The sequence below is a fragment of the Ascidiella aspersa genome, chromosome 5 (assembly GCF_963924565.1).
Source record: "Ascidiella aspersa chromosome 5, kaAscAspe10.2, whole genome shotgun sequence".
Taxonomy (NCBI): domain Eukaryota; kingdom Metazoa; phylum Chordata; class Ascidiacea; order Phlebobranchia; family Ascidiidae; genus Ascidiella; species Ascidiella aspersa.
The window spans coordinates 23,832,113-23,854,652 of NC_139451.1; the positions used below are offsets into that span (position 1 = coordinate 23,832,113).

The 22,540-nt window shown below is 35.0% G+C and overlaps 1 protein-coding gene and 1 non-coding gene across 3 annotated transcripts; one reads left to right on the forward strand and one right to left on the reverse strand.

Annotated features, from left to right (window-relative positions):
- Positions 1-3,656: 3,656 nt before the first annotated feature.
- Positions 3,657-3,731, reverse strand: Trnat-ggu (transfer RNA threonine (anticodon GGU)). Its single transcript has one exon. It is a non-coding gene; the product is annotated as a tRNA-Thr (tRNA).
- A 3,581-nt stretch (positions 3,732-7,312) lies between these two features.
- On the forward strand, positions 7,313-17,515 carry LOC146145513 (uncharacterized). 2 transcript variants are annotated; one of them, XM_083389823.1, is made up of 9 exons: positions 7,313-7,594; positions 8,449-8,601; positions 8,691-8,747; positions 10,106-10,204; positions 10,562-10,687; positions 11,426-11,513; positions 13,657-13,796; positions 15,150-15,191; positions 16,360-17,515. In XM_083389823.1, the coding sequence occupies exons 1-9, from the start codon at positions 7,493-7,495 to the stop codon at positions 16,369-16,371; spliced, it is 819 nt and encodes a 272-aa protein (XP_083245949.1). In that variant the 5' UTR covers positions 7,313-7,492; the 3' UTR covers positions 16,372-17,515. The 2 variants fall into 2 exon arrangements, with proteins under 2 accessions (XP_083245949.1, XP_083245948.1); XM_083389822.1 differs by having other exon boundaries at positions 7,326-7,594; positions 13,654-13,796.
- The last annotated feature ends 5,025 nt before the right edge of the window (positions 17,516-22,540 follow it).

Genomic DNA, 22,540 nt, shown 5'->3' on the forward strand with positions numbered 1-22,540 from the left:
TACCACAAAGACAAACAAGACTTACCCGATTTCGCATTGACCCTTGATCATTTTACATTGACAGTCTACGATTGGCTTCCCACCCCTTGTTCGCTAATGTGCGTCTGCGACAATTCTCGGGCGCGTTAATTCGGTTGAGGCTTGCCGTTGAAACGCAACGCTGCAAAAAAGACGGAAGTCATCAGCAGACAAGCGAAACCCGATTGCCCCTGTCACTCACAGAGGTCTTCAAGCGATCGCCACTAACTAATGTGTTCGACCCGGAGGACCCGGATTCTGAACGCTGGAATTGGGACGTCTTGCACACAAATCAACGGTTGGCCGATTCTAAGGTAAATACCGTATAGTCTTAAAGTGTTAATCCAGTGTGTTTGGAATTGAAGAAAACGCGCCGTGACTGCTGTTGAGATAAAGTCGACGTCTGTAAAAATGGACTAAAATGTGTAACGTTGTTATATAGCAAATCTGAAACATGATAATGAATGTTAAAGCCAAAAAGGTCGAGTAGGTTGAAATCAACTTGATTAAGACGTTTCGATACGGACTTGTGTCATTTTCAGTTAATGTGACCAAGAAGTAAATCAAAGCATCTCTTATAAAAGGTGGGGCGCAATTTTTTTAACTGATGATGCTAAAAGTTCGTACTGAAACGTCTTAATCAAGTTGATGTCGATCTACTCGAGCTTGTTGGCTTTGCAAGTCATTATCAAGATACATTGCAGATTCGTGCATTATATAGATGCATAAACATATGCTTTGTTTCAGGGGCAGGGTGGCACCAACCTTAACGCTATGCTGTCCGGTGGAAAACACACAGATGTCTATCGGATTCTGCGAGAGAACACCCAGGGCCCCAGAGAAAGCCTGGTGCTGATGAATGTAGCCAACCTGCGAGCCTACTGGAAAGTTTCGTTCGCGAAAACCGATGCAATGTTGGCCTTCCAAGGGTTTCGAGAAAAAGCTACCAAAGTATGTGTTACATAAGCTCTACAGAGGCTTTTCGTTGCGTTATAGCGTAAACTTATAGCACAATGTCATATAATACAACGTAAAGGGTCAAATGTGTCTATTGAAAAATTGAGAGATTTAAAAAAGGCAAACACCTACGGTCAAAGACTTTTAATATTAGAGAAAATATTGCGCAAAAAAAGAGATGCCTAGTAATTTTCACAGGCTAGGATTAAAAATAACTCAATTCTGTAGGCTTTATAGTTTAGCTGGAAAAAAGTCTGATTTCTGGTAACTGTAACACGAAAGGTTGCTGTCAAAAATGCTAAGAAAAGCTACCTTTCAGCTGTTTTTATATCTCTTTAGGTAGAAGCTATGTATGCATCCGGGCTTTTTCGTTATCGACTAAACAACAAGGATTCCGTAAAATTGTACGCGACCGAGTTCCCAGACCTACTTGAAATTCCGTTAATGTAAGTGAATCAATTTATATTTAACTTAATCCAGATTTAAGCAATTTCAAAGCTTATAGTTGATATCTATAGACTTTTCGTCGAGTCCTAGTTATTTAGTTAGGCAAATCAACAACAACATTTTCGTCACTGTATCCCATATTGACAGATCTGTTTTAAATTTAATCAATGACTTAAATGCAGTTCAGTCAATGCTTTTCAATGGACTTGACTTGACTTCAGCATTTTTGGTAAAGTGTGCAAAACAACCTTATACTTGATCAGTTTTTTTGTTTTTTTTGTTGTTAAAATTCGAACGTTTGTTCACTTTTTGGCGTAAAATGTGTTTTGTTAGGTGGTTTTTACGTGAAATAGTTGAGATGGAACGAGTTTTTTGGGGGGAGTTTAACGCGCTGAATTTTAATGCAATTAAAGTTCAAGTTGACTTGGCTTGAAACGGACTTGGACTTTAATTGTATTAAAAAAAAGGAAAACAGCTCCACTTTGTACTTTGTACTTTATTTATTGTGCACAAGATTGGACCCAAACTCATTTCAAATGTCTTGTTTACAATTACAATGCATATTAATTGATGTATCTATACCAAAATATTGCAAAGGTGTATAGCGTGGTTTTAAATCTTTGGAATGACGCAGTAAAAGTTTAGAATCATATGTTCTATTAAATATTTTTTTTCATATATATCTAATCTTTCTTAAAGCCGGTGATGCTTTTCATTTATAATTTAGGGCATTACCTGAGTACATATCATTTAACGTCAAATTTGACCTTTTACAAAATTTACATAAAACTGTGTATTACTCAACTTCAGTGCACAGTCTGGTGAAGAGTTTCGTCTAACAATTTTTCAATCAACCAAGACTTTATCTGTCATTGCAATTCAAAATCAATTTGCAAACAATTGCAAACGTTGGAAGAAAACGTTAGGCGGTAGACCTTTGCGGAAGGCATCTATTATGATGCCCACCATAAATGTAAGTGCATATAGGCTGATACACATAAATTTTAGTGTTTTAGCACAATTGGCGTTAATATAACAGTTTGGCAATAGTGTCAAATTTTATTTTTTTGCGCAACGTGATTTACGCCTATGTCGTTTTACCCAGAGTTATAAACAAGCAATTAATAGATGTAACGTTTTTTAAAAAATAGGCAAATTAATCTCTTTCCAGAAGTTGCACCTCAAATGCGGGCATTGACTTTCAACTGTAAACCTAAAAAACACCCAAATGTCGGAAAAAATACAGGAATAAATATTTTTTTACAAAACTATTCATTAATATTTCTAAATTGAACAAAATAATTATTTGCTGAAATGGATAAGAGTTTCAAGTCAAGACGTTAAACGAAGGACCTTGTTGGACTAATAAAGCCACTCTACCCTAAATAAATAATGTTAACTGTAATATCAAGTGGTATAGTGTTTGTTAGACATGGTCCTATCTTTGCCGTTAAAATGCCATGCTTTTCACTTGCAGTCTATGCAACAGACTTTTAGGCAGGTTTAGAAAAAAGTTTGCCTTGTTTGATCGATGTGTTTCGATGTTTACAGATCACAAGTATGGTTGACTTTAGCAAGACAATGTTAAGTAAAAGCATACCCACGCACATAAAAACAAACTACGACGACCCTTACTCCCCACCACATGTTTTATCGGCAACAACAGAAGTAAAGCACAACATCACTAGACGTGAGACCAAGTTTATATAGTTGTACCGTGCTGGCATACTTATCTGATGATGTTTTGTAGTTTCGCTTAAAAGTTTGAAAATCAAGATATAGTGAAATGATATCGTGCCTTTCATTTTAGATTTAGATAAACAGATCATTTTAATTTAAGAATATTCACAGTGTTATCGGTCTCTCAAATCACCATCGATGAGAACGGCATTTCAACAGACATGTCGCCACAACCAACGCCTTTGAGAACCTTCTCGAAAGAAACGTCGGGTCTGGTCGTTAAAATAAACACTCCGTTTGTTTTATTCGATCGAACACGTGCCGTCCAGCACTTTGGTTAGTGCCGGACGAGTTGCTACGACGGGATCACAAGTCGGATAAATTTAAGGAAACATCCACACACTTATATGTATATTTACAACTGTGATCTGGCCTTCTGAAGCTGCTTTTCGACCAACGATTACGGCTTACGTATAAATACACCGAAAGGCATCGTAGACTCCCCGAATCTGTCGATCAATGATGTAAGCAAGGCAAACTAGAAAAACAATTATAGCCTGCAGTGAGGTTCGAACTCACGACCTCCGGTCGTACCAGGACCGTCGCTCTACCCACTGAGCTACACAGGCTAAGTATATTAAACGTTGACATTGTCGATATCGCATAGGACTCCAACCATAAGACCAAGATAAGAACAACACCAACGTCAAAATAAAACACAATTCGCAAAAAGGCCAAAATAGGACTAATGCCTAATGGTATTTCTATCGTCTAAATCGGAATAAGTCCCAAATCCGTCGGAATAAGACCTAAAAGGTTAAAATCAGGCCTAATATACACTTTAACTAACCCCAAACCCCACCCCTAGCGTTATGTGAATCAGACGGGCCTCGGATATTTTTGGCACTTAAAAACGTGTTTAATTACATTTACATAGGCAGTAAAGTGTCAACGCAAATCGCGGAAAAAAGCATTTGTTTGGTTAAAAATTCGGCCAAGATATCTAAGTAATTTGTCGTCTAATGTGTTGCAAAACGTTTAAGCGTAACTTTAAAACGAGAAGTGTTGATTTTGTTTATTTAAGTTTGATTTTTCAAATCCAAACAGCCTATAAACGTAAGGCGTAACTAGAAAAAAACAAACGTATAGCCTATGTTTAAAATTTCTGACAATTTTTATTTTGCGCTCAGCGTAATAACTTAATTGCGCTTGTTTGAATAAATAAACAAAAGCAAACGTGTATACTGCGCCTATTGCTTGGCATCAGCCGTTAAATGTGTGATATTTCGTACAAATAAATAACAGAGACACCTAAAAACAGCAGTTTATCGCTTTGTACACGTCTGAAATCATGCAAAGAAATTGTGATAAACCTTTACCTTACTAAATGTCTTCAATTTAAACAAAAAGTCGTTTGATGTAAAGAATAAATGATACTTGGAACAAACCTTTTCGAACTCGTTCACACTTTTAAGTGACGCAATACTTTTTTTTGGACAACGGAAAACCAAAACTGATAGCTGAGACCATTTTGAGTTGGCTCTCGTCTGCTACAAAAAAAAAATTAGCGGCTTATATTCCTGCAATTCAATTTCACAAGTTTGCGTGTTGATTACACTAAAATACTATGCAGTTATGCAAAAAATCTTTTACAAGTCTAGTCCTAGGTTAAAGTTTCACCAGTTAATACTTACTAAAAGCGAGGATATTCCTTAATACGATAAAAACTTATTACAAATTTTAGTCAATAGCCAAGAGTTTCTGAAGTCAATAATAAGGTTTGACACGAAACACAAAAAGTGCACTTGGTGGTTTTTTAACTTATATTGCGGAAGACATAAATATTTACTTTATAACCTGCAAAAAGCCTCTTTCTTAAAACTATAGATAGGCCTGTGAAGCCAAAAAGTTGTAAGAATATAAAGATGTTACGGAGTAACCTAAAATTTACCAAAGTGAACTCTACGCAGCTCTTTCCGTTGAACCGATTTTACAACATAGGCTAGTGATTTATATACCGCATTTTCTCAATGAATATCTAAATTTTATTCAAGTCGAAAAGTGCTCGAATAACGAAAAATAATTTCTTGTTTACAAAACAAACAGCCTTTGGATGCCCATTTGAGTTGCTAAACTCATAGAAACCACAGATGATAACTTTGTGCTTCCTGTATTGTTTGTATACATTTTTCTCAGAGAAAAAAATTTCACACTTTCGCCCACAAAAAAATATAAAAATACCCATAAAAGGTTTCTCTGTTGAGTTGTAAATAAATTATATGTCGTTGGTCTGTCTTGTTTATTGGAAGGGTGTAATGTAGCATTTATTAATGTACAACAGGGGTCGGCAACCTTTTTCTAGTCGCGGGCTAAAACCAAACTCAGAAGGGTCTCTGCGGAACGAAGAATTATGTTATTAAAATGTTGGAACAACTGTAAATCAGGCGGGCTTCGGAGATGTTTTCATTAAAACTAATTTGCCTCGACCAATCAACCTCGCTATTGCTTCAATAAGCATTGCTGTAGTCTGATTACAAATCCACACAGTTTTTGTTGGCTATTATGGGCAAGCCGGCAAATGCCGGCAAGCACAACCACTCACTGTATTGTCTAGACAAGACTGGTTATATATTGATATAAGATTCGCATATATAAGTTGAAAGTTTGCATAAAAGAGGAAAGGCAACACCAAAAAGCGGAAATGATTTATAACCCGGAGCCTTTTTGGCAGCCGGGAACTTTAACAATAACGCGTTCACACAAGTGAAATACTTTTATCTGTTACGGAAGTATGTGTCACGATATAACATTTATCATGTGTGAAACAGCCAAATGCTTTGTTCTCAGAATGACAGCGAGTGTTTGGAAAAAGGCGTGAAAAAAAGTGACAAATCATAAATCGTAACATATTTGATAAATACACAATACAATAAATTTCAAATTATCCACTAATTATTACTTATGACGCTACAAATGTATGTCCAAATTTTTTTAATACGTTTTCCGCTTGTACGCGACGCACTTTGGCACTTGGCAGTCAATCTTCCAAAGTGCAAGAAGCGCTAATCTAGTTCAAATGACAGCATCATAACGTAAACAAACCTGATGTATAAAGATCGTTAACGCAAAGCGCGAAATATTTCGCACTTTGAAATAGTCAAAAAGTATGAGAAATGGACTCGTGTCTAGTTTGTCAAAGAGGCTGCAGGTCGGATAAATTACATTGCGGGCCGGATCCGGCCCGCGGGTCGTAGGTTGTCGAACAAGGCCGTACAGCGTATATGTGTAACTTTTTTAATTTCTTGTCATATCGCCACGGACCACCTGAGCAGTCGTCGCGGACCACAGTTTGGGAAACCCTGCATTACACAATTTAACGTCATTACGCACGTGACCGATGTCCACTGAGGTGTGACTAGACCCACACGGACTGTTTTGGTATTGAGTTTCGCGCTAGTTTATTGCAAGGGATAATATAACATTAGAAATAATCTTAAACTATTTTTTAATAAGCTAAACGTTGAATATAGCTTAAGGAACCTCTTGCTTTATGAAAATAGTATTAAGCTACTAACTGAGTTTGTAATAAAACTCTGGCCGCAGATTGTGACTAATCGAATACCATGATTTATTTTTTTTTCTTCTTCAGTTTAGACTGAAGGTTGGTTTTCAGCTAGGTGCAAAATTGACCCGGTTGGTTGTCTATTACACCAAATAAACCCAAACAAACATTCTACTCGATACGGCTTAAAGACTAGCAACATTACTGTGTTCTTTGTCGTGTTATTACACTTGTGAACGAGCAAAATATACTGAGTGAAGTAACTCTGTCTAGAGTTCAATACGTTAAGTACAGGTATTTTAGCGGACTGCTCTTTGAATCCAGTATTGACAAGGAATGGGCAGCCGTCGGCAACAGGACTCAAAACCAAAACGTGCACATATCGCAAGTGCACATTGTGCGCACAGTGTACACGTTTTGGTTCGTGCACATATGATAAGTCCACATTGTGCACCTTCGAATGCTGTGCACATATAACAAGTGCACATGTGCGCACAAAGTTGAACATTTTGGTTTTGAGCCTGTCTCGCCGTTGGCTCTCGCCTTGAGAGCCCCGTCTGAAAAATATGTCAGATCTCGCGGGTGCATGGCCAAAAAAATCATTGTGACCGGGTGTAACAAAGGTTCAACATATGGCAAAAAAAACATACCCATTTCTTAATCGCTAAAATTGCAAACTAGCCATCTACACTCAACAAATTGTAATACATCATGCCAGTAAATTAATTATTAATCTTATTTTATTCAGCTTTGTACTGTGCCTTATTACAATATATCAAAAAATATTAATACCTAGACTTAATAGAAGAAATAAATATACCTTAGAAGATGGCTAATGTCGTTGTCACTTCTGCACCCCCTGTGGTTGCTCCATCAACCCCTTATGTCCATCCAGCACAAAAGCATGCAAAGACATTCAAGTTACTTGGGGTATACTAGATGTCTTCTACTATATGTTTGTATATCTGTATTTATATATATATGTGTGTGTGTATACTCTACAATCCTTCTCTGTAATTGTTTAGCTTTTTTATAAGTTTTTTATTCAATGAGCTTTTAGGATTAAGTACAGACTTGGAATAAGAAAGTCACTGTTTTAGATGGTAAAATAGGCATACTGATATTCAGTTTCTAAGTTTTGTTCATTGTTTGATCTTAATCACTTAATGTGCTAACAGAATCATTTTATTTTGAACAATTTTAAATCAGGTAGATTATTATATTGTAAAAAAAATTTCACGATTAAAATTGTTTGTTATGTCGGTCATTATACCCACAAGTTATTAGCTGCTTTATTCTGCACTTCCGTTAATTTCTATTAGACCAAAAAATTAAAATAACACTATTCTTTGAACATTGATTGAAAACAATGCATAACCTCATAAACACCATAGGTTCACTGAAACAATGCAATAAATATAATGAAAACATAATTCTGACCTGATGAAGCACAGTTGTGCAACAGCTCGTCAACGGCTAAATTCAATATATATGTCAACTGTACCACTTGTTTTTGTATTTTTGATAGGACAATACGGCTATCAAACAAGATAAATAGAATGGTTAGCAAGGTTGTGTTTTTTAGCTCCTTTGATATTGTTTAATTTCTCCTTCATACATTTTTTTTCTTCTAAATTTTTCCTTGAACAAATAATTCATGCCAACCCTCAGACAACCCCTTGTGTGTCCCTTTGAGGGTCGCAAGCTTCAGATTAGGAACCACTGATATAGGTGGAAAAAAATTATGTGCAAACCATAATTAACTGTAATAATTTTATTTAAAGATAATTCAAGTTGTGGTCGGAGCTCTTTCTATTATCTTTGCATCTGTAGCGATGGGTGTACAGGGTACATACTATAGTGGTTTCTATGGCTACTACTACTACAGCTCCACCAGTTTGACCTTTGTGGCTGCAGGAATTTGGTGTGGAGTTTTAGTAAGTCTTTAATTAGTTTAAATGGTGACTTTAGTGTCTTTCAATGTAATGTTGAGCAATAAAAATTGATATTTTTGTTTTTGTTTCAGGCAATCATTGCTGGAGTCCTTGGTATTGCATGTGGTAAGACTGTTGACAGTTGCAAGGTAATTTTTGGTAAAAATTGTGTAGAAATACAGATTTTTTGTGTGTCACATTAACACAAATTAATTTCTTAAGATATGTCATGATAAATGGCACACCAGGTTAAACTTAGCAGTTAATCTGCTTCTTATCAGAACTGTTATCAAGTTGTATGGTATTTTAGTACTATTTCAATAAAGCATAGAAGAAAGTGGGACCTATCATTTAAAGAAAGCAGGGCAACCTTTTTCTAGTCGCGTGCCAAAACCAAACTCAGAAAGATCTCCGCGGGCCGCACAAAACGATAACTAAGAATTGTGTCATTTTCATGTTAGAACAACTGTGAATCAGTTGGGCCTCGCCCTCGTATCGTTTTTTTTGCACTTAAAAATGTGTTTAATTACATTTAAGGATGTAGTAAAGTTAACGCAAAGCGCGAAAAAAAGCGTTTGTTTGGTTTAAAATTTAAGTTCACACATCGTCATCAATACTCCTAATGAAAAGTGTAATAAAACTAATTTGAGGAATCGCGATAACATTCAAAGTTAATCTGGCTCAGTGTTTGTTAACCTTTTTAAGTCCAGGCACATCTGGAGAGCGAATGTAGCGCGATTTTTTTTGCTATACCTGCATTTCTTGCAAGTTTTAATTACATAAAAATAAATGCACTTGGTGGCCTTTCACGGAGCATTGGTAATTAGAAGCGCTGATCTAGGTGAAAAGACAGCATCATAACGTAAACAAACTGGACGGACAAAGATGATTTAAGTAGTTAAAATAGTCAAAAAGGCAGGATGAATCAGGTTGCCGACCCCTGATTTAAAGCCTTGGTTTGTCTATGTATTTTAAAATATCTGATTGTGTAAAAAGTAATATGAAGTCCTATGGGTTTGAATCCAAAACTCGATTTAAAATCTGCCGTTATGTATATAAAGTCATCACAAGATTGCTACAAAGTCTTTTGAGTCTTTCAAATGGTTTTTGTGTAGTGATAAGTCTTTGAAAATCCCTATATTTTTATAAAGTGTCTTTAAATAGTCAAAGCTTACTTAATATGTCTCTACAAGTTATGTGTTCAGTAAGACTAGTTGAAAAACAATTTTTTAATGTTTTCTTTTAATACTAACCAAGGCATTTATACTGTTTTATTTTCAAATTTTATCAAAAAAGGTCAAACAAACTAATTTTAGGTCTCAAAAGGCTATATATAAATTTTCTGTGATAAATGTCTTTGAGTTTTTTTTATTTAACTGTGTGGCAACTCTGAGCATTATTTTATTTGTACTTTATAATTTGTAGATATGAATCTTTACTTTAAGGGGCATTTTATTTGTACCAACTTTAAATGCTGTTGAACCTATATTGTTTTAACTTTGTTTAGATTACTGCTTCGGTAATCATGACTGTTTTCGCCGCCATTGCTGCCGGTTTGATGTTCTCCATTGAAACACCAGCTGCTGTTTATTCACAATACGGAAATGTAAATATGCTGCCATTATACTTAATGTTAATACTCTAAATATATAAAACACTGATTCTCAAACTTTTTCTGCTTGCAGCGCACTATTAAAGGTAAAAAATAGGGCACAATTTCTATTGTTTTGTAACAAGTCAAAACATTTATAGCTTTACCTTTACTACATAACAAGCCAAATTCTGTTATATTTTTGTTTCATAGTGTGCGTTTAAGTCTTTGCTTGTCTGCATGTCTATTTATAAACATTTTTTTTTTATATGCAAAGTTATGTGGCTCGCTTTCTTCAGGCACACTGTTTGGAATCGTTGCATTATATACATATATTATATATTCCATTTAAATTTCTTTGATTTTTTGCAGAAAACAATCTATGCCATGCATATCTTGATGTCCATTCTAAGCTTTATTGAGCTTGTGGTTGCTATTGCCCATTCTGCATATTCCTGTGCAGGTGGATGTTGTGCCACAACCCAGGGCCATGTGATGGTAAATATATTGCGTGCATCCTGTTTGCAAACTGTTTCTCTTTATAAAAAATAGTTCATGATTTTGTTATGAACAGTTCCACTGAACTGCCATTTCTCCAGGTTTGCCTTTTGTAAGTTTTTATTCGAAATTATTTTATATTCAGCCGAAAGTGCTCAGAAAGTGTAAAAAATTCTGTGCTCAGAAAGTGTAAAAGTTTTACTATATATATATATATATGTAATTGTGTTGACCATAATATTTTATACTGTTTTGTTTTTCAATAACATTAAAATAAGGTCAATTGATCCATTTTTAGATCTTTGCACAACTAGAAATTTTTTTTGCAATTTCTTTGAATGTCTTTAACATTTTTAAACTGCATGACATTCCTGTTTCTAATATGAAGCAATTTGTATTGTAGGACAGAAACATGGTATAAAAACCTATTCTCCATGTCAGCTATTGAGCTTATGTTAATACAAGTTTAAGAAGCACAAAATGGTTTAAAGTCCTTAAAATGTTGATTTTATCAATATATTGGTTTTTCTTACAGACTTCAAGTAGTAGAAACTATATAGAATATTTTTATTTTTCACCATTTTCTAACGTGATTGACCTTTTTACCTTATATATTGATTAAAACCTTCGCCAGGGATGGGACTGTCCTTGGTTGTTGATAGTTGTATTTGCCTTATTCAAAAACTAAGAACTAATAGAAGCCAAAATGTGAAATTTTATTAAAACTTTTATTTTCAGCCTCCTATGCAGACAGTTGTCACCACCACTCACTACCCAAACCAGATGCAAGTTACCGCCATTCCAGGACAACAGCAGCAGATGTATGGTAGGTTAAGCTGTCAGTTGTATGCTAGTCCACTACAAGTGTAAATATTACATTACACATCACATTATTGGCACACTAGCGGCGATCCATTTAATCTACCATAGAGCATTATGTATAGTCATAAATATGTTTATGTGTGATCACAAATTATTGGATTCACACAAATTCAGGCAATTGCATTGGTCATATATATCACAAGACTGTAAACTCTAACTTTGCATAGTAACACAGTGCAACTGTACAACATAACAAAAACAAATGAACACATTTATTAATTATGCATATTATCTATGGTTGGCACTGGCCTATAAGTTAACTAGTTATGAATTATTGATGCTTTGATTTACTATGACGCCTAACATTTTTTTATGAAAAACATTACTAACAAAACCAAATTGCTAAAAACTTAATTAAACAAATCATGGATAATTTTCTTTAGTCGGCAAAGTTGGCCAATTTATTTATTTTTTACCAGAGTACAGTTAACATTAAATTGTTATTGGTTCACCCTATAAAGTCAAATTTAGTGTTTACCCGTTCAATCAATTCGGAGTAAATCTCCAAAAACTTTTCTAAACAAAGAAATTTCTGTTATATTTGAATATGTCCAAAAGGCTTTTAGTTCTCTAAACCGATGACTGCAATTCTAAAATAAGATTTTTGCATGATTACTCAAATGGAGTCATTGCTTTATTTCGCAAGAGTTGTGTAAGTACTGCTTTTTGCACTGACGTTATTATCCAATGTTGACTGAATTTAAAAAAAGTTCCCAAGGTTAAGTTTTTGGTTTTAGGTGCTGTTCACCTGATAGTGTTGAAAATTTAAATGTTCAATGTTAACTGTTTTTCACCAAACAACCATTCCAATGCCTCACTACTCAGCCTTTGTGCGAAATGAACGTGTGTACTGTTTAATTCATTTTTTTTGTTTGGCCTTACAGGTTTGAATTACCAGCTATGTTTGTATAACACAGTCTTCTCAAGTTTTTTTGTATTCCTCCTTTACAATCCCAAACACTTATGAATTCCTTCCCAGAAAAAACACGGAAGTATTCTACCTTTTATTATTTATTACTTTGATGTGCCGTGCTAACAGAAAATCAAACCTACAGGAAAGAGTCGACAGGATTAAAAAAAATATATATATGTAAAACTGCAATAGACACATCTGCACCAAAAGTGAAGACTCGTTGCAAAATTTGGATGCACTATTCTCTGAAAGTTGTATTTGTTTAAACGTATGACGTGTATAAGAATTTTATACCTATGTAACAATGACTACATTGGTGTATGTTTCTTCAACGGCTGTAACCGTGAAAAAACAAAATACATAAATAATATGTAACTGTGAAGAAACAATACGCTTAGATTACCGGCCTTATAGGCTTTTTACAATACTAATCATTACAGTTAAATAATTTTTTCATTACATATAACCAATTAAACAACTTCTTTTTTAATCCGTTTTTCCTTCCCAATTCCTCCCTGGAACAAATTTCCGTTTAGATCAGTGGTTCCCAACATTTTTTAGTCACAGATCTTTAAAAAAAGTGTCAACCTTACGGCCTGTAACTTAAAACTAAACACATCAAATTGTGTAAAAAAGTAATCACAAATCAATTAAAAGACTCAAAAACTTTGTAGCAACCTTTCTGATTGATGTTAATTATTTTTTTTTTACCCTCCATAATAATTGGTCCTGTCTAAAGATAAAAGTATGATCTGTTGCTAATGTGTTGCATAAAATTAGGTTCACTGTGACATCATAATACAGGCGAGACTTATAATCCCCCCCACACTTGGAAACCTCTGCATTTGAGATAATGGTACTTAGATTGCAAACAAAAAATACCAAAGGGATGTATGATCTGCAGCCTTTGGACAACATAACAATAAAATTGCTGGCCGAATTTGTCCTAAAATCTAGCCAGGAATACAAAAATATTCAGGTGAAAAACAAAACAACTGGAGATAATTGTTTCGTCAAAAGAAGTGAGAAATACTTCTTGAATTACTGATACAGATAACTATTTTTTCTTGTCTCCGAATGCAGCCGGCCCAACATGTTGCTTTTCTAACTGGTTTCCTTATTTTATCTTTTGGTTCCAGTTTTTTAAACGCTTTTCCTTTATACTTTTCAGCAGTGAACCAAGGGTATGTCGTTGGCCAACAACAGTATGTTCAACAACAGCAGCAGTTTGTGGCCCAGCCCCAGCAACAATATGCCCCCCAATCCCAGCCCCAGCAACAATTTGCTCCCCAAGCTCCGCCCCAGCAAAACATGGTCAGTTGCCTTCTTGTATGTGTTCAATGTTGGAATATGATTATGTTTTTATACAGCCACTTCAATTATTTTAACACAAATTGTTCTTTAGCAGGTTTCATACCTGTGTTTAATGAACATTTTTCTATAAAAACTTCATATTTTTTAATGTGTCAAATGTTGGAATACAATTATCTTACTTCACTTTAACTTCGCTTATTTAAACACAAAGTATTTTTAACAGGTGTTAGGGAAAAATGTAACCTGTTTTTAAATTAACATGGTTCTTGAAAAAAAATCATGTCATATTTGTAAATAACATGTTATAGGACTATGCTTAGAAAGCATGCATTTACTGTTTTAAATCAGTGTACTGCACCATTTCAGGTTTTGTTGCTATGTGTTCAGTTGTACAGTTTGCTTCATAAAAGCGATAAATAATTTATTTAAAAGATGTACAAAACGTTTATAGGAGAACAAAATACAAACCCAACTGTTATGTCATGTCAGCAATTTGTTTTAAGTTAGTACTCCTCAGTGTTAGTTTTTATGGAGCGGTTTGTTCAGATTAAAGTACCAACAGGTTTAGATTAGTTGAAAAGGTCCTATTTCTTTCTTTAGTAAATTCAGGTTTGTAATAACTTTTGCGGATTAGTTAGTCTTAACAACAGACTTTTATAGAATGATACATAATGCAATATATGGTTCATTACTCATTAGTATAGTTCCTATTGATTTGCCAGTTTTCATTCAGTTAAACAGCCCGGTGTTTCAAGTACGCTCCAAGAAGGGAGTACAGTTACAATAAAAAAATTAGACGAGACAGTGACTTCAATAACAGATCAGACGCACAAAGGCGCATACTGAGGTAAGTCATAGCAATGAAACTAGTGAGAACGCATTGTTTAACGCGAATTTCCTAGTGTCAATAGCAACCCTTATTATTGTGGTTTCTTTGTGACTATCACAAAGGAGCAATCCGGGGGGAACACTGTTCCCATTATAAATCAAAAATGTCACCTGCTTTCATACAGCGTCATTACGGTGTATATTTCGTCACGGCGTGCTGTTGACTCAACATACCAGTATCCAACGAACTTTTTGCAGCCATCAGCATGCCAAGAAAATTGAAAAAAAAAACGCAACTCATTTTTTACAAAACAAAGTTGCTTTAAAAAATTATTCTGTAAATTTCAATGCCAAGACAAGATACAGCTATATACCATTAAACCAATTACCAGTTGTCTAATCTAATGGACAGTTAAGTCACGTGGTTTCCTACAATGCCATCTGTTACATAAATAGGAGTATAGGGTTGTCGATGTACACTGTATATGGTTTCCTTGTATAACACAGTGCTGTTTTATTTCGCAGAACGCTCCCGTGTACTCCAACGATTACCCGCCACAGTACACGGTAAGTGATTTTGCAGAAGCTTTTCTTTATTTACAAACGCGCGTTTTGAGTTCCGCATTCCGAACAAAGTCAAGTTATGTGATGGGGGCAATATCTGTTTCGGTAATACTTGCTGAACGCTAGACCCAATATTTTTGGCATATGCGAGTGCGACACTGTTTGGTGATATGCCCTGCTGTTTAGCATGAAAAATTGCTTTGGGATTTCCTTTTTGGTGGGTTGACGCACTGAGCGTAGTTTGACATCAGCATGAGTTTCTATTTTTTTTCAGTCGGAACCTTGTATTCTCCATGGCACAGCTTTGCCTAGCGATTGGCGCAATCACCTGATTGACCCACACTTTTCGCATTGCGATGTATCACACATGCTTATTACCGTTCTGCCTACAGGGCCGCATATATGACGTAGAGTTTGTCATTATAGCGCGTGATTAACAACTGCGTCAATTTGCGTATGGTTATAGTAGGTTGTTTCCGACCACTGTTGTGTGGTGTAATTTGGATGTTCCCTGCGTCAGGCTTTGATACACCTCACTTGCCATTTGACTGTGTACACCATACACTGTACTCTCTGGCTGTACATCTCGTTTTTTTTTTGTTTTTTTTTTAGGGATTTTTTATTTCTACTTTTTCACATTGCATAACAGTTTTGGTCGTTTTATGAAAACATAGCTTGGTGTTTTTTTTATTTCTCTGACATTTTCGTACCTTTGACGACTTTTTTCGTATTTTAACCGGGCATGTTATGAATTAGGACGTCGTTAAAAAAATAGAGAAAAAAATTAAAACTATACAGGGTTGCCACATAATCTAAATCTTTAAAAGTCTTAATCTTTGAATTTATTTTAAGTGCTGCTTAAATTCTTAAGTTAAATGTTGAAACCGTGATAAAACCAGTTTTTCAATTATTTGTTATTCTGTTAAACATTGTATTTATACACTGTTTTTTTTTTAGTTTGATTTTTTTGTCATAAAATTGTGTGACGACGCTCTAATATCACCACCTTTTTAACATTTGTGTAGAAAACCAATTGAAATAATTACAGGCAACGCAAGTTTTGGTGACTTTTTGAAGTTTGTTTTTCAACAAAACACGAGACATTTGATTTTCAAAAATATCTTTGTGCCCGTTGGCCCTAATACACAACTTTTATTTTTTTGTTTTTTAGGAAAAAGCATAGAGTGGATTGCAGAAGACAATGCCTTGAAATGGAAAAGCTATGTTGTACATACAAGTTTCAGTTCCGTTGTGTCGTGTGTGTCTCTTTTGCTTTACCATAGGCATGCACTCTTCTTTGTAGATCAACCTTGTAAAGAACAATTAATAATAGACATCTTTTTAAAAAAAAATAAGTTTCTCTTAATTTTCTGTTGTATACATTTAAACATTCATTTCTTGTAAAATGGCTTTGTCATGCAATATCTAAAGGCGATTTTAACATTTCTTTTTCTGTATAGGATTGAACGTCTTATCTGTTCCAAGTTTTTCATTTCGTATGCACTTCGTGTCTGTTTTCTGTGACTGTTTTTGTTTTGAAACTGTGTTTCTTATTCTGTCAACTGACTTTTTTTATGTTTTAGAATGCCTGTTTAATTTTTCACTCACTAGTTTTGTTTTAAAAAATGATTGCCTTTTAACTTAATTATAGTTGGCGTTAAGCTATAGTCTATTCAATACCAATCCATTCTCTTGCGAAAATCATGTTTTCATTCTTGCCTTTCAAACAAAAAAACGCCGCAGTAGTAAACCGCTCAACATCTACTTTTCATTGCTTTACTGTGTTTGATATTTGAATTTCTTAGCAGTGTGTAGTATCCTTTTTCAAGAGCTATGTTGTTAAAATGTTGATACATCATTTATATTGCATAGAGTTATATTTACCTTTTACTGAAGCTCATAGCATGTCCCTTACTCTGTTTCATATAAAACTAAAATTACACAAAATTATTTTCTATTCAAGCCAGTCATACCATCAGCAAGTTTTACCTGTTACATAACACAAAAATAGATTATTTTCTTGCCTATTTCTTTATTGACAAAGTCAGTGCCTTATTTGCCCAGCAATGCTTACTTTTTGTTACGACCCCGTTCTTATGCAGCTCGAAGTGTTAATTGAATGCTAACATAATCGCCTAAAAAATATAGATGTAAATTAATTCCCTTGAAAAGTTACCAGTCCTGAGAATTTAGCTCTCTGTGCTTGCCGTAGCTCCCATTTTCTCTTTTCTCTTACATTTTATACTGGCAAATTAAGTTTTCTTCACTTTCCTTGCTTCTCGCACTGCTTGTACCGCTTTTTACTAAAATGTAAATAAAGCGTAATAGTTAAATTACCCGTTTGGTTTAAGCAGCCCAAAAAGACTACCAAGTACAAATCATATTTTTTTTATCCCAAGGCAATGCGATTTCGTATTAAAATCAAAATCGGGTTCGCTTCTTTTTATAGTATACTGCAGACCGGTAATAGTTCACTGCAGTGGTTCTTAAACCTTTACTCGCGACTCGGCGGAGTCGATTAATTGTGCTGGAGTCGAACTCGGATCTCGAATAAGAGTGTAGAACTATCGTACCTCGACGTGCGCATGCGCAGTATTACATTTCGAAGTTGATAAGGCCGTAAACTGAATGGTATAGGCGGAATAGCATATGGTGGATATCTTCCAACCATGTATTGTGAGTAGATGAATTATGTGACACGCTTATGAGTGGATTAATCAAAATCCACATTATGTTTTACATAAATGGGTCAAATACATGCTGTAGAGTCGGAGCCGGACTAGACGAAATCGCACATTTGCCCGTAGTCGGATTCGGGTTAATTTTAAGCGACTCTTCAGCAGTGGTTTTAACTTTTTTTTGCGACGCCCTTCAAGAAGATAAATTGCTTGATTGGTCACGCACTAATTGATGATAATTTTATTTGACAATTTATTTTGCACCAAATTAAAATTAGTTATTCGTTTGTTTTAGAAAATCAACTTCAATTGCTACATTTTTTCGTAATAATAAATTTTGCATGATCGGGGTATAATGCTATCGGTAAGCATTATTTTATTACCGCAATCGAGTTTACACGAAAGAAATGCTTTTGCGACGGCCTCGGGTAATTAAAATGACTCGCCGGGGCATCGCGTCGTAAATTTTGACAAGTTTTACTTTAAAGTTAGTTAAACCAGGGGTTGGCAACCTTTTTTGCAATACGGACCGGTTTCAAACCGGAATTTTGTCGCGGACCGGCCTTGGAAAAACAACAAATTTTCAGTAAGACATTAATTACAACTTTTTTAATGCGAACTTTAAGCATTTTTTGCCGCAAAGAGATGCTCCCATCTAGGAATAATTAATTTAACTTAAACCCGCGGGGCGAAACCCAGCCCGGCAAGCAATTTAACCCAGCCCGCAGTTCAGTTCAATAAAGGCCTTGGGCCGTAACGTTTTTTTTTTAATTACACTTGCATACCATTATTAACAATTCCTGTTTTTACCAGCTTGTCAAAAGTATTTCAAATACCATTTTTGACCAGGCTCTACACGACACTTTCAATAGTTACGTAATGGCTAGTAAAACTAAAAAACTTGAAAAAATAATGGCAATATGAAAATGTAAGTCAAAGACCAATACCTGTAAAGTAGAGAATAGACATACGTACAAGGTTTGCCAGATTGGCTTTTTTCTGTTTTTTTGTATAAGTGTAAGTGACTAGGAGTTAGATCTTGTAATAAAATATGCTTTTTTGTATGTTGCAAGCATGCTATGTAACTCATATCGCTGCAGCACACTAGTTGTTTTGAACGAGAGCTTGATACTAATTGTGATCTTTCATCATACCAATTATTCAATTAACCATGGAGTATGTTTAAACAGAAGGGAATGTGTTTTAAATCTAAAAATACATTTAATTTTTTTTGACTTTTTTCCAGGTTTTTACGTATGGCTAGAGTTCTGGTTTAAATCAAAATTTTAATCTGGCCTGCTACGGACCGGGCAACATAGGCTACTCGCGGATCCGAAGTTACCGACCACTGGTTTAAACGAGTTTGAAATGTTTTTTTGTCATTAAACTTTAAATTTGCATTGCATGCAACAATACAAGTGAGCTAGGCTAATGCAATTCAAATATCTAAAATGAAATATATAATACATATTCGACACTTAGTAAAGTTGTTTCGGGAACTCCATGAATGGGAACTAAGTTATTTAAAAGTGACTTGTTTGAACACTGGTAAATCTAAGTGACCTTGTAACCTCATCCAAAAACATTTTTATTTTCTTGCTACGGTAAATTACGATGAGCGTTCTGTCGAATTTTATGACGGCCAGCTTTTATGACGCTTTGTGAACGTGGATGCGGGACTGTCCGTAAAGTATGGCTATTGTGCAGGTGTGTTTTACAATCCTCGGTTTGTACACAAGCGAAGCTTGATGTAACATCTGTGGACTTGTGCCTGCAGGGCCGCGGAGTCGGTTAAAAATAACCCGAGTTCAAGTCCCGAGCCCGACTCCGGCCATTAAAATGAACCTGAGTCTGACTCCGGCCATTAAAATGAACCTGAGTCTGACTCCGGCCATTAAAATGAACCCGAGTCTGACTCCGGCCAAATCTGCAATTTCGTCGAGCACCGAATCAGACTTACAACTCTACAGCATGTATTTCAGGATTTTACGTAACTCAATTAATATGGGCTTTCAGCAATCCCCGCATAAGGATGTCATATAATTAATTTACTCACAATGCATGGTTGAAATTATTCCACCATTTGCTATTACACTTTTACGAGTATTAGTTGTCGGCAATATCAATTTTAAAATTAGGAACTGCGCATGCGAACGTCGGACTCGGGACTCGGGTATTTGTACATTTTGCGAGCTACTGTGACTAACCTTTGCAGCTACAAACCTTGCAAAGCACGGCCTATGCAACTTTAAATTTTAAGTGCAGACATTTATCCGCATTTTGCGCTTGCAGAATCAAAGCTTGCAGTTTAAGAATGTTAAAATTTCCGACTGACGTCCGATTGTGTTTTTTTTTAAAGACAGAAAATGCCGCAAAATAAAATTGTATTAAGGTCTTTACACATAAACAAAATAACGATGACCATTTTTATGAAATATTTCAAACCATTGAGGAAAAACCTTTGAGGAAAAACCATTGAGGAAAGTCACCATATTTTCAATTCGATGAATAGTTTGTCAAGTGTGAAAAAAGAGTTAATTTACCTGCTCTTTTGTCCATTAGTCTTAAGTTTGCTCTCGCGTTCTTAAATTGCATGTTTTGTTAGAAGATTTGGCAGTGTAACTGTCTTTAAAAATAAGTAAAATACAAATTGTTTTAAAGAAAGGTTCGAAATCTTAACCAGTTTGCTTAAGTTTTTTTTTTAATTTGTGGATATTTTACATATACGAGTGAGTGGACTTGTAATCGACTAGCAAAAACAGGATGTTGATGGTTTCTGTTTACATAAAGAAATATTCGATTGTTACGTAAGGTTTATTCGATTGTTACGCAATAGTAGCGCGGATCAAACCTGTAATTATGAAACAATGCACAAAATTCGGGAGGTGCCATATGCTATGATGGTTTAGAACGGTGTTTTTGCCAGACTGACTTTCCCTTTAAAACGACAATTACTGTGAACAAAGAATCCCGATCAAATATTGTTTGGCGAATTTTACGTCGTTCTTTTTAGAAGGCACCTATCGTCTTTTATGAAAATCCTTTGATAAGTGTGTAAACTTTATGGGCGGCAAATCAATAGTTTTTCTGTTATTCAATAAGCGACATTAAGAATTTGCCACCTAAGCACGCATTTGTTCCAGAATAAGTTTGAGATTTTTTTAGTCAAAAAATAAATTGAAATTTCATAGAGGTTTTCGTTTCCATTAAATTACGAGCAAAAAAGGTTATACAACAGACAGAATGAAGCCTTTTGGCAACTTGACTTTATCAAATTTCATGTTAAAGGTGTAGTTGATATTTAATAACATTTTTTTATTTATATTTTAATAACAGTTCGTCACTTTGATGCGAACACATTTATAGCGCTGCCACGTGGCTAATTTTAGGCAGTAGTGTATTGTTTGTTCCTATAAAATTCTAAGTTTTATTTTTCCTCAAAACCGCTTAGGAGGTTACCCCTGCTGTGTTGCTAAAATAAAATAATGGATATACAACTTTATTCAGTAAAATGCTTTATGCATGCGCTGATCGAAAAGCATTTTCCTGTATTTGGTAAACAAATTTTAGTCGAACATTTCGCTGTTTTCTAGAAAGTCACAGTTTCGCAAATTTGTTTCCATAATTTATGTCCAAAAGACATCCAGAGCCTATGCTCACTGAGATAATGATTTTAACGGCAAGTCGTACATTTTCTAATCTGAATATTTGTTTATGCGAAATGCGTTCAACAATCTTTGCTTGTTAAGAACAAGTAAAATTACAACGTTTGTCCGTATCCAAAAACATTTATTTAGTCTTGATCCGAAAATAGGCTCGAAAATCCGTACCTAAGTAACAACCATAGTTATGCCCTGTTAAAATGTATCGGCGCCATAGATAAAGTAATTGTATAGATGACCTTTCGATATTATGGGTGGTATCGGCGCCGATTTTAAATAAAGGTGTTCATTTTAGCTTTGGATTGCGGTAATTAACACAGCGTTTTCAACATAAAAGTAAATTGCAGTAAAATAAAATTCGATAAATAACTAAAACTTGTTTTTCCCTACGGCCAAAACATTACGATGTCATTTGGTATTTAGATATTTTATATATAGTTTACGGTATGAAACACAAAGTATCCACACCCCTACAGTTACAACACAATGTAATGCTTTATAATACAGTTATAATACAGAAGTCCAAAGATTTGTATTGTCTCAGCCCCGGCAATTAACTCTACAAAGAACAAAACCACATCTGGACCGCAGTAATCGACCGTCTTTTGTTGATTAATTGCAGCGGTCCATTCCCCCTTGACCAGCCAACAGCCCGCGGGCGCCGTGCGAAGAAAAAAGTTCGCGATGTGAGAAAACGAAAATCCGCCTCGAACTGGGAACAAATAACGGAGGATCCAAGCCGAAAAATCACATTTCGATTGAGAGTCGTCAAGCAAACATCTTGCGCAAAAGGTAAACCAAGTTGTGTTCTTGCTTTAGAGATTACGAGAGTTTATATTTTAGCATCAAAGACTTTCATTATTACGTTTAGAATCGTTTTCAGATTTGCTAACTATACGTATTGCCGAGACGTTAGTCTGATTAGTCAAAATTGATTCTACATTGTGAACGAAATATTACTAATACGGGGGTGTTGCTTTTATGTAACCAGCGTGTTTAATTTCAGAACAAA

What these genes read in the sequence shown, in the direction of transcription:
- LOC146145513 (XM_083389822.1), top strand. Translation starts at nt 7,493, where the DNA reads ATGGCTAATGTCGTTGTCACTTCTGCACCCCCTGTGGTTGCTCCATCA. An exon ending in AGACATTCAAGTTACTTGGG is followed by an intron (nt 7,595 to 8,448) that starts GTATACTAGATG and finishes TTTTATTTAAAG; the next exon opens with ATAATTCAAGTTGTGGTCGG. An exon ending in CTCCGCCCCAGCAAAACATG is followed by an intron (nt 13,797 to 15,149) that starts GTCAGTTGCCTT and finishes TTTATTTCGCAG; the next exon opens with AACGCTCCCGTGTACTCCAA.